Source organism: Nematostella vectensis, chromosome 15 (genome assembly GCF_932526225.1).
Source record: "Nematostella vectensis chromosome 15, jaNemVect1.1, whole genome shotgun sequence".
Classification (NCBI taxonomy): Eukaryota; Metazoa; Cnidaria; class Anthozoa; order Actiniaria; family Edwardsiidae; genus Nematostella; species Nematostella vectensis.
Window position 1 is genome coordinate 8,816,657 of NC_064048.1, and position 12,641 is coordinate 8,829,297.

Sequence of the window (12,641 nt, forward strand, 5' to 3'; positions counted from 1 at the left end):
GCTTTGCTTGTCTGTACAAAAAAAAAAACGATCTAAGTTTTAGTTTTATGAGCCAACAAGACTTTGTATTGTTAGTCAGAAATATACAAGAATGCATCCATAATATAGTCGCCTAATACTTTGACAAAGTGGTTTGACATTCACTGCGTTCGCTAAATAATGAATGGTGTGAAGGATCCTTTTTAAAGCTTTTTCTCATTTAGAAAGACGGGGTGTTTTAGAGTGCATATATGGTGTTTTTCAATTACATTACTATTTTACATTTGGAGATTCAAATTGAAAACACAATAATGTTTAGCTTCCCATTTTATTTTAAATTGGGCCAATTATTAATAAAAAGATCCAATTTCTAAAAAAAGGAGGCTACACATTATTGCATTTCCAATTTGAATCTCCAAATGTAAGTAATGTAATTAAAAAACACCATATCTGCACACTAAAACACCCCGTCTTTCTAAATGAGAAAAAGCTTATAAAAAGGATTCATCACACCATTTATTATTTAAATCAAATGGTTTGACATTTATTACGTTCGCTAAATAATATATCAGGGTCTGGATGGGGGGCTCTGCATGTAAGTAGCAAGATAAAATTTCCATAATTTGTCGGTAGTCAGTGAATCTAAGCTAGTCTAGTATTCGTACTTTTGTACTAAGATTATCTCGTATAAACAAGATTAAACATTATTTTGGATTGATTTATAATTAATAACTTATTGATAATAAATTAATAATGGGTTAATAATTGACTGAAAAGTTGGTGCAACCGGAAATACAAAGTGCAGATTCTGAAATGGTCGAATTTAAGTAGATTGACGATGAAAGTAAAGAGTAAAGATACGGTTTTTTTCTAAATCAGAAAAAGCTTAAAAAATAGGATGCAACACACCATTTATTATTTATCGAACGCAATGAATGTCAAACCATTTGTCAAAAACTTAGGCGACTTTAATATGCATACATTTTTGTACATTTCTGACTAAAACAAAAAAAAGTATTGTTAACTCATAAAAATAGAACTCAGAAAAGGAGGTTTGGGTTGATCATTCGTTTCAAGTGCATATAACGAGACCCCTTTCACGAAACACGTTGAAATGGCATATTTCGTCTTTTGAATATGTTCTGATGCCTAAATTATCCATTTAAGGGTGTTCGGAAGTTAGGTTGCTAGGGAAATTTTGAACTACCGTAGATTTGTTAGAAAAAAGAGTTTTACTGCTGAAATTGGTCAAGTGGACTAGTGACTCATCCGGCTACATATTGATGACGTCATTAGGTGACTTCAATGGATGACGTCATTACAGCAGAAAAAAACGTTTATTTGCCTTTCCTTTAATTTTTTTCAGAGTTTTATTGTTTCTTTATAAACAAACCTGAGCATGGATTTGAAAATATATTGAAAAATCAATTTTTTACACCAATTAATGTGCAAGCCATTGGGGTATTTTGGTCATATGATTTTCATTTTGACCGGTATGCCTTAATCCATGCTCAGCTTTAACAAAAAAAGGGTAAACAATATATACGTACAAAAAATTGTCACGATTTCAAAAATTTAAGGTGCCATTTTTACCTTTTTTTTTGTGCGACCGGAAGTCGTTTTTAAGGCATGCGCTGTGGCCCAGACTATTTTGAGGCGCAGCTGCATAGCCACAAATCTAGTGCACGGCGCTCTCCACGCTGCCATGTTTTGTTTTGGGATTTTAGCATATGAGCATGATAAATTGTATAAAAAATAATGTTACCTGTTACCGGTCCTCCTCGTGATGTGTGGCACATAGGGCCTTCACAGTGCTTTTCCACTTTTCCCTGTCTGCTGCTTTTGACCGCACCTCGTCCCAGTTCCTCCACCCCGCCTCGCCTCTCTCCCTTTCCACAGTCCTTCGCCATGTTGTTTTGGGTCTTCCCTGTTTCCTTCTGCCTTCTGGTGTCCAAGTTAATGCTACGCTGCAGTCATTTTCTCTTCCTTGTCTCAACACGTGTCCGATCATTTTCCATCGCCGTCTCTTCACTTCACTGCTCAATTGATGTACTCCAGCTCTTCTCTGTACCTCTTCATTCGTTATATGGTCTTCCCAACTAATCTTCAATATCCTTCTCAAATATACTTCTGTTGGAATACATCTAGCAATTTATCATCTTTCTTGTTCATCTTCCACGTCTCGCAACCGTACAATAAAACCGAAAGTACCAACGACTTGTAAAGCTTTATCTTTGTCCGTCTCATGATCTTCTTTGAATTCCATATACGTTTCAGCCTTGTACACACTCCTTGCTTTTGATAATCTATTTCTGAGATCTTTCATTCCACCACCCTCTCTGCAAACTTTTGCTCCTAGGTACGTAAACTCGCTGACGTCTTCGATTTCTTTTCCATTGATCACAATATTTCCATGCTGTTTGGCATTTATCCTTAGCATCTTCTTCTTCTCTAAGTTTATTTTCAATCCCGCTCGCCTAGCCTCGCCGTCCAGCCTTGCTGTCTTCTCCTGAATATGATGTTTTGTTGAGGAAAGCAATGCTATGTCGCCGCAAAGTCTAGATCGTCCAGTTTAGATGTAAATTTCCATCGTATTCCATTTTCTAAAAATAATAACCCCTTTAAAAAACGAGACATCTTGTTGCAAAAGGGGAAAAAATGAAACATTTTTGACCGGCGAAAAGTTTGTCAACAAACGCACGCGCGCCTTTAAAAGCCCGCCATTTTCAAACGGGAAGCGATTTTCCCCGCTTTAATTGCGAGAGCGCGAGTCGTCAGCGTAGAAACCAAGGTCGCATAACAACCTAAATTCCGAACACCCTTAAAAAGTTGCTGGGAAAAAAAATATCTGTTCCTTTGTCCCTGGAGAGACCATTCCTTTTTTCCAGCGAGCGAACTGAATCTAACAGCGAATGGAAGTTTCAGAATCAGTTTTTATTCTATAGTTTAACACATTGACCCCTGAACCGGCCTGTACCGGCTTTGGGAAGTACCCACAACCCAAAAAATTCATAAATTCAAAATAAACACAACAAGATGAAGATACTCAGGCATCAGTCTAAGGGATAAATGGTCTTGCAGATATGCATCCAACCAAGGTGTTGGCATCTACTCTTAAGCCAAATAATAGCACAGGTTCTTTGACAAATCTCAAATCGAACAAGGAGAGAAAAGCAGAATCACCCCTCTCAATAAAACGCTCAAAATACCACACAAGGGAGAGAGATCAGCAAACACAGCTCAAGACACAAATAGATACCTTTATTCTGATCCTCCAGGTACATTTCCTTGGCCTCAAAACACAATGTTCATTCCTTGAAGGATTGTACAACCACGAAAATATATTTACGTATTGCAAAGCATTCTGGGAGATCCAGGGGAAAATTCACGAGGGGAGGGCCAGTCAACACTCCTCTCCCCAAAGTCAGATGGTTTTGTAGAAGTCTTTTCACCCCGAAGCCAAACGAATCAATTCCAGGCCATACAGACCCAAAATAGAAGTGTAAACAATTTTGGAATCAATTTGGTTTCAGAAAAGACAGCATTTAGGAGAGCTGTGGTGATTCATTAGAAAATTATTTTCTCATCCAGGCAAAGCCAAACAAGAAAAAATCATCATGAATCCACCTTTGCTTGCAAATATCCATAAGCAAAGCACTCAATTATGCCCCAAAAGACTTCATGATGTCCTGAGACACTCTCCTAATATGCTCATAGCTGTATTTTTGATGAAAAATACAAGCAACCATCAACTTGTGCTGGCTTCAGCACATCGACGAGGGATTAAAAGTGGGGACCGCAAAGCACTGTTGGAAAGCTTGGATACCGCTGACTAGGTGCAGCTGTGTTTGACTTTGACGGGCTGTATAAAACTCAGAATAGGGGGGGAGGTATCTGTTTTCAGTCTGTTTTTTTGTAAATTCAGCTCCAAAAAAGCCAGGAGTCAATGGGTTAATCTAATATCTAAGTATTTAATCGATATTATTGTGGCAGTTTTAAAACCTCTTTGAAATGAGTGTTTACAAAATGTGTGCGCTTTATGCCTTCCTTCGTGTCGTGCAAGACGCAAACAAAAGTGGTATCCTGTCAACATTGGGCTTTATTATATTTTCGCCTGAACATTAACTGTGATTTGTTTGAAAACCAATCTGGACGTTCTGGACGTCAATGGTGCTTTTGGCTGTGAGTTAGAAATACTTTTTGTCTCTGTGAAAAGCCTCAAAATGGCGCGTTTGCGAGTGCTTTCTCTCGCTAAGAAAAATCGTTGAGAGTTGCAGCTTCTCTTTGCCTGATCATTTGAAAGTGGAAACCTTTTCGATACCCCCATTTGCTAGGGATTGTCATTGTGGTTCTTGAGTTTTCTAGTTTTCCTTTTCTTCGCGAGAGATGCCACACACTTTTTCCTTAGCGTATTAGATATAAGATGCTGTATAAATGGTAACTCTGGCGAGTTTTACAAATCGTTAGGTATAGCTCCTGATAATTGTGATCTATCATCCGTCGTTGCATTCGTAACGCAATCATATTTTCTTGGACGAGATTATTTTATTTTTTAATTGCTTGAAATATGATGGTTGTTTGCAGTACATGTTAGCATAAAATATCTTCCATTCGCATAAACATAATTCGCCCTAGTAAATCATTGCTTTACTGTCGAAAAGCCTTTACACAAAACGCACTGAAACAGAAGTAATCAATACTAGCGGTTAGGATGCATGAAAGGTCCAGATAACAATACCCGGGGTGAGGGAGGTGGGGGGGTGGGGTTCTTCAAGGAAAACAGACGGGTTTGCTCGACAGCAAAATCAATGTTAACCCTAAGGAATAGCACCGAGGGCGTAGTCAACAACAATTCTTACCCCTAAGAGATAGCAAATTGGGTGTGGTCGAAGGATCTTGTATTATTTCACAACTTGTTATGTTACCGACAATACACATCAAGAAAATTGAGCCAAAAATTGTCGTTTTTGCCAAACGCGGTCACTTCCATATAAGGAAACTAATATTCCTTATTTGGTAAATCTGCATAATTCTTGAAATTTTTAAGGTGAGGGTACCCCAGGGGCTTCGTAAACTTTATGACTTGTAACCAGAAGAGAAAAGCAGTTACTGTGACCATCTTTAGTTAGTTGAGAATTTCTGATCAGAGCCCAACTTCTCCCTAAAAACGAGGAGAATTCATACTTTGAACATTTGAAAATTGCATTTCAAACCTCATATCTCGAAGACGAATCCATAAGAAAAAAAATACTTTTTGATATGTTGGTTTACATAAAATAAAGAACCTCTATGCAAAAATTCAAGCTTACTTATTTTGGGAAAACTTGCCATTTTTTTGCTCTGTCGGAATGAATGGCATTCTTAAGTCCTGAAAAAAAGAAAAAGTACGTTAGTTGTATTACAAACCATATCACAAGGAAAGGAGCTCTGTATAATATAAATATACTGGAATCATAACAGTATCATGTATCATGGAAACCTTCCCTGTCCTCTTTCTTAGCCTGTTGAGGGCTTCTGTTAAATCCCCTGCCCCCCTCCCCCCACCGGTGAATTACAGATGTTAGACAGGTGTTAAATCCCCCATATGACTGCATAACCTCCCCGGTATGTCAAGCCGAACCTTCTGCAATGTTTTATCAGCTTAATGATGTGACTTAAAGAGATAATTCAAGGCCTTATAGAATGCACTGTTCCATTGCTGTTTATATTATAAAAATGTTCAATCACTGTGAGTGACATCACTGACACTGTATTTTTTGTGAATTTTTAAAACTTTATATTGTCATTAGACTGAAAATGTACAAGAATGTCTGCATAAAGCCGCCAAAAGTGTTGACATTCACTGCATTCGCTAAATAACGATGTAAAAGCACGAGTTGAAATATTGAGGATAAAGGAGAGTCATCCTTACATAATTATTTGAAACGAGAAATCTAAGTTGACTAGGAACAGGGCATCAGAATCTGTCTTTTTTAAGCTTTTTCTCATTTAGGAAGACGGGGCGTTTTAGTGTGCAGGTATGGTGTTTTTCAATTAAATTACACTTTAAATTTGGAGATTCAAACGCAATTTGAATAGATAAAAATTTAATTAGATAAAATAAGATAAATTAAATAAGATAAAAATTGGGTCTATTACTGTTTTAAGTTGTATATATATAGTTTCGAGCTCATGTCAAATGTACTTATTAGTTTCGCCAGCATCGAGCGAACCACAGCTCATAAAACGACAAATAGAAAACTTGTTTCTCATTCTTTACCTAGAAAACTCTAAACATTCCTTAAAAAAATGAATCAAACAAGCAACACTACAGCACAGTACAACATATATCATGATCACGAAAGTTTTTACAATGCAGCGATCGCGTGCCTGACGGTACTTGGACTTTGGGCGATCATCGGGAACACCATCAGCCTAGTCGTCTTACTCAAAACGAAAAGTCTTCGACGGCGCAGATCAAACTACCTTCTTGTCAATCTGTGCATCGCCGATCTCCTTGTCGGTATCTACTGCTTGGTCAGAGTTATCCAATTACTGAGAAACATACTCTTAGGGATTTTTCCTAACGCCGCCTTTCAGGTATTCGTTACTAGTTTGGATTTTTTCTCAAGTCTTTCATCGATCAATTTTTTGGCCGCTTTATCTGTGGAGCGTCTAATTGCAGTCGCCTTTCCGTTCTATCACCGAGGAACGGGTAAGACATTTTACGGTCTCCTGATCGGGACTCCATGGGTTATCGCCGTTATTTGTACAGTGGCGTTTTCAGTTTACGAATTTACCCCACTAATCCCTGAGATTTTTCGTACATTGTACGTTATCTACGTCTTCTCGCCTCTTCTAATAATGTCAGCTGCCTACACCGTCATCATGATCAGATCCAGGGCGAGTCATATCCACGGACACGGAGCCCGTGAAAGATTGCGTGACAAGAAGCTTGCCGTCACGCTTCTCATTGTCACGCTGGCGTCACTAGCCACATGGATACCCTTTAATTGTTACTGGGTCATACATAACTTAGATTTCTCGTTTTTTAATTTTACTGTAAACATCGCTCTCCTTTTTCTTCAATATTCCAACTCGTGCATTAACATCGTGGTGTACGCCTGGAGGATTCCTGAGTTCAAACAGGTTCTGTTTAGGCATAAACCTGTTGTTGCGACCATCGTGCAAGGTACACCAGGCAAATGGAATGCAGGAAGGTGTCATAGCGCACTAGCAGAGCCAATAGAAATGCACCATATACAGCGGGGAGAGCCTAACCAAATAGACGAGCAATTGGAGAATCAAGATTTGACTGACAATTTGGTGGAATAAAACAACCTGGGAATATAGGAAGATTTACAAGCGCGCAAGCAGTGAAGGTCCAAATACCATACTTTTGGTAAAAATAAAGTTGTGTTGTTTACTTGATTGTCAAATTAAAAATGCAATTTTCTCATATTTCTCCTTACATCCATCTCACAATTTTTATAAATGTAAGAAGGCATTTACACGAAAATGTGTTTAGGATTTAATACAGCCCACCCATTGTCATCTGCCTGTGTTGCTGAAGCCTTGAATCAGCCATATTTATGTATTAATAAAATATTCATCTCCCAAACGAAACCTTAATGAGATCGCCGTGTCAACACTTCGTAGAGCACGGAGTTCATAGTAAACTATCGATAAACAGTTTGGTCATACTTAGCTAAGAGTAGTATCAATCCGTATTGCTTTTATGCTTAAAGGGACCGAGCCTACCCATAATGCTTTACTTTTGTGACAATCCTCGCCGCCAACGTACGCATAAATACTTGCTTGATTATTAGATGGAAATGTATTTGTGCATCTAGCACTGACAATTCGTAACGAAAGCGTAAAATGTCTTTAATAATGAATTTTACTGTTGGATAAAGTAACACGAAAATACAATCTGGGAATAGGGCGAGTTTTAATCAAATCCCAAAACGAAATGCCTATAATCTTGGACTTTCATCGTTACATAGGGTCTTTGATATTACCAGATGGTTATTTCAAAATGCATTTCTATCTTAAACTATTCGCAACAAAAATATTATGTCATCGGCCCTTTTATAGCTTTGATTAGATACTAATAAAGCGCTGAACTCATAGCTATCATATAGTGCAGATTCTGATGCCCTCAATTGTTATTAGTTCCTAGTCAACTTATATTTCTCGTTTCATAATAATTATGTAGGGATGACTCTCCTTTATCTTCAATGTTCCAACTCGTGCATTAACATCGTGTGGTGTAAAAGAGTAATGTAAATGAAAAACACCATTTCTGCACACTAAAACACCTCGTCTTTCTAAATGAGAAAAAGCTTAAAAAAGGATCCATCATACCATTTATTATCTAAATCAAATGGTTTGACATTCATTGAGTTCGCTAAATAATAAATCTGATAAATGGTGTGTTGGATTCTTTTTTTTTAAGCTTTTTCTTATTTAGAAAGAAGGGGTGTTTTAAAGTGCATTTCTGGTGTTTTTCAATAACATTATTCTTTGATATTTGGAGATTCAAAATTGAAAACGCAACAATGTTTAGCCTCCAATTATTTAGAAATTGGGTCTATTATTAATAAAAGACCCAATTACTAAAAAAAATTGGAGGCTAAACATTATTGCGTTTTAATTTGAATCTCCAAATGTGAAACAGTAATGTAATTGAAAAACACCATATATGCACTCTAAAAGACTCCGTCTTTCTAAATGAGAAAAAGCTTAAAAATAGGATGAAACACACCATTTATTATTTATCGAACGCAATGAATGTCAAACTTTTGTCAAAATCTTAGGCGACTATAATATGCGTACATTCTTGTACATTTCTGACTAAAACAATAAAAAAGTCTTGTTAACTCATAAAAATAGAACTCAGAAAAAGAGATTTGGGTTGATCATTCGTTTCAAGGGCATACAACGAGCCCCCCCCCCCCCCTTCCCGAAACACATTGAAATGGCATATTTCGTCGTTTGAATATGTTCTGATGCCGAAAATATCCATTTAAAAAGTTGCTGAAAAAAAAAATTATCTGTTCCTTCTTCCCAGGAGGTAATATTCCTTTTTTTTCCAGCGAGCGCTGGTTAGTCATGTTTATCCCAGCCAGCAGTGGTTAGGCATTTTAACACGTGACAAATTACCCGTATAACCGGTTTGTTTTCCAAGCAACCGCTCCAGCTCCCCCAAAAATATTCCCACCCAACTAGTTCGTCGCCACAAATTTGCCAGCAGAACCATTTGGGACGATTTTTTTCCCAGCAACCGAGGGGTCTAACATCTTCCCAGACAGCAAAATAACGGGCTGCGGAACAGCTATTTTGCTGTTCTTGTCATTTGTAGTCAGAAGTAACGTATTATTAGGAAAACATTAAATATCATGACAAGTATGAGTTTAGCGCTTTATTAGTTTTTAATCCAAGCTATAATAGGGCCATTTATGGATGAAATAATATTTTTGTCGCAAACTAGTTGAAGATATAGCCATCTGGTGATACAAAAAAACTCTTTGTAACGAGGAAAGTCCAAAAAATAGGCTTTTACGTTTGAGGTTATCCAAAACGCAGTAGCAATAAACCCAATTTGTATAATTGAAGGCTAAAATTATTGCGTTTTTATTTCGAATCCCCAAATGTCAAAATTGAAAATCACCATCTGTGCACTCTAAAATACCTCGTCTTTCGAAATGAGAAAAGTTTAAATGGGCAAAAACAACCAACAAGCCATTCATTATTATAGGAAACGCAGCCAAAGTCAAATCATTTGTCAAAATCTCAGGCGACTATAATATGCGTACATTCTTGTACATTTCTGACTAACAATACAAAACTCATAAAAATATTAGAACATAAAAGGAGGTTCGGGTTAATCATTCTTTTGTACAAAGAAGCAACGTATTATATTTAGATAAGCTTTCAATATGGTAAATTAGGTTCAACGCTTTATTACGGCTATTTATAGCTGAAAAGATACTTTTTTCGCAACAAGTTTAACAAATGGATTTTTAAGCCACAATCTGTGCTTCTGTGGGGATTTGATAAAAACTCGCCCTATTCCCAGATTGCATTTTTACTAAAACTAGCTTCGAAACAAATTATTGCGTTTTCGTTTCGAATCTCCAAATGTAAACGAGTAATGTAATTGAAAAACACCATCTATGAACACTAAAAGATCCCGTCTTTTTAAGTGTGAAAAGCTTAAAAGAGGATCCAACACACCATTTGTTATTTAGCGAACGCAGTGAATGTCAAACCATTTTGTAAAAATATTAGGCTACTATAATATGCACACATTCTTGTGCATTTCTGACAAATTGAAGGATACCGCAATAATGCCGGAAGCAAAGTTAGAAAATTGAGTATGCGGACAAAAAAATTACATGTTCAGTTTAGACTTGTCACTATGATCCCCATCATGCCTAAGTATTCGTTATGTCTCTCCGCAAATTTAAAGAAAAAAACATCGGTTATATTTTTGAAAATATTTTGGATATTTTATAAAATAGTGGTCTGTTCATATGTTAAATAACTTTAAATGGGTTACCGATAAATAAAATAAAACAGCAGCACATCAAATACTAATGATTAAATATCATCCTCAGAAAACATGAATGAAATCAGACGAGATTTGAGACTACTAGACGTCAATTTTATAACGAAAAAAATTCTTCAAAAAAAAAAAAAAAGCAAAAACGGTCCAACACACCATTTATTATTTAGCGAATGCAGTGAATGTCAATGAACCACTTGTCAAAATCTTTGGCGGTTTTATGCAGTCTTTAAACTTGACTTGTAGGCTTCTTGCACCTGTTTTGATGATATTATCTCTGTCCTGTAGATCTAAGTCATGTATCCGTACCGTGTAAAAACTTATTGCTCCAATACAAGTCTTTCCTGCGCTGTTACCTTAACAGCCGACTTCCATGCTTGTTTCGTTTCACTAAGTCCCCTGTTTGGACACATCTCCTTTATTCTTATAGGCCTGCTACGGCTCTGCATACAAATGCATATGTCAGTCCACTGACAATTAAAGTTTTTAAAATTAACAAAAAAATAGTGTACGGTGTCAGTGATGCCTTCGGACATTTTGACAATGTAAACAGCAATGGAACAGTGCATTCTATGAGGCCTTGTCTGATCCCTTTAAGCCACATCATTACCTTGAGACATTTAAGAAGGTTCGGCTTGAGTTCATCCAAAACGATGTAGTAATAGACCCAATTTGTATATAATTGGAGGCTAAACATTATTGCGTATATATTTCGAATCTCCAATGTAAAAAGAGTAATGTTATTGAAAAACACCATCTGTGCACTCTAAACTACCCCATTTTCCTAAATGTGAAAAGTTTAAAGAGACCAAAACAACTAACACAACATTCATTATTTTAGCGAACGCAAAGTCAAATCATTTGTCAAAATCTTTTGCGACTATATGCATACATTCTTGTACATTTCTGATTCTTGTTAACTCATACAAATAAGACTTATAACATAAAATGAGGTTCGGGCTCAGTTGATCATTAATTTGTACAGACAAGCTTCGCATGTTCAGCGTTTAATTAGTTTTAAATGCAATCTATAAAAAATATTTTTGTCCCACCAGTTTAAGAAATGGGTTTTAAAATAGCCATCCGGTAATATCCTTTTGTAACGAGGAAAGTCCTAGAAAATACCTATAACTTTGTTGAGTAATGTTTTACGTTTTGGGATTTGATTAAAACTCGCCCTATTCCCAGATTGCATTTGTTCTTTTTATTGATTATTATTTCAGTGCCAAGGCACCGCTAACGCATGAAATTTGAACATTTAATATGTTAAGTATAAGTTCAATGCTTTATTAGGGCCATTTATATCTGAAATGATACTTTTTTCGTAACTAGTTTAAGAAATGAATTTTAAAGACACAATCTGTGCGTCTTTAGAGATTTGATAAAAACTCGCTCTATTCCCAGATTGCATTTTTGTGTTACTTTTTTCATCAGTAAAATTTCAAAATTCAAGACATTTTACGTATTTCCAAGACTTTTCAAGTGCTAAATTCACAAGAATACATGTTCACCTAATAATCTAACTAGTACGCTGGCGGCGAGGATTGTCACAAAAGCAAAGCATCATGGGTAGGTTAAGCCGGTCCCTTTAAGCACGAGTGCAATACGGTTTGATACTACTCTTAGCTAAACATGACCAAACTGTTTATTAAAAGTTTACTATGATATGAGTTCCTTGTTCTAGGTGTCGAGCTATCGGACACATTTGGTTTCGTTTGGAAGATGAATTTTATTAAAACAACCATCTGGCGGAATTCAAGGCTTGGCGACACAAGCAGATGTGTCAGTTAGTTTCTAGGCCGAAACGTATTTTTTTCGTGTAAACGCATTTTTACTTCCATAAATATGGTGAAATGGATGTAAGGGGAAATATTGCTTTCATGATTTGACCATCAAACAAACAACACAACTTTATTTTTTAACCAAAAAAATAAATAAAACAGCAAAAGAATAATTAATGCACAATGATTTATACTAAATGTTTTTTCTGACTTCACGTCTGATGGCTTTTTCTCCACGCTGCATACAATGCATCTTTCTCTTCACTGCTTGGGCGCTTGTACATCTCCCTATATTACCTTGTGGTCTTAGTCCGCTAAATTACGCAGTCAAA

The 12,641-nt window shown here is 36.5% G+C and overlaps 1 protein-coding gene across 1 annotated transcript; it reads left to right on the forward strand.

The window, feature by feature from the left end:
• The first annotated feature begins 6,267 nt into the window (after positions 1-6,267).
• Positions 6,268-7,293, forward strand: LOC116618319 (substance-K receptor-like). Its single transcript, XM_032381842.2, has one exon. It carries the CDS (start codon positions 6,268-6,270, stop codon positions 7,291-7,293), a length of 1,026 nt encoding a protein of 341 aa, XP_032237733.1.
• The last annotated feature ends 5,348 nt before the right edge of the window (positions 7,294-12,641 follow it).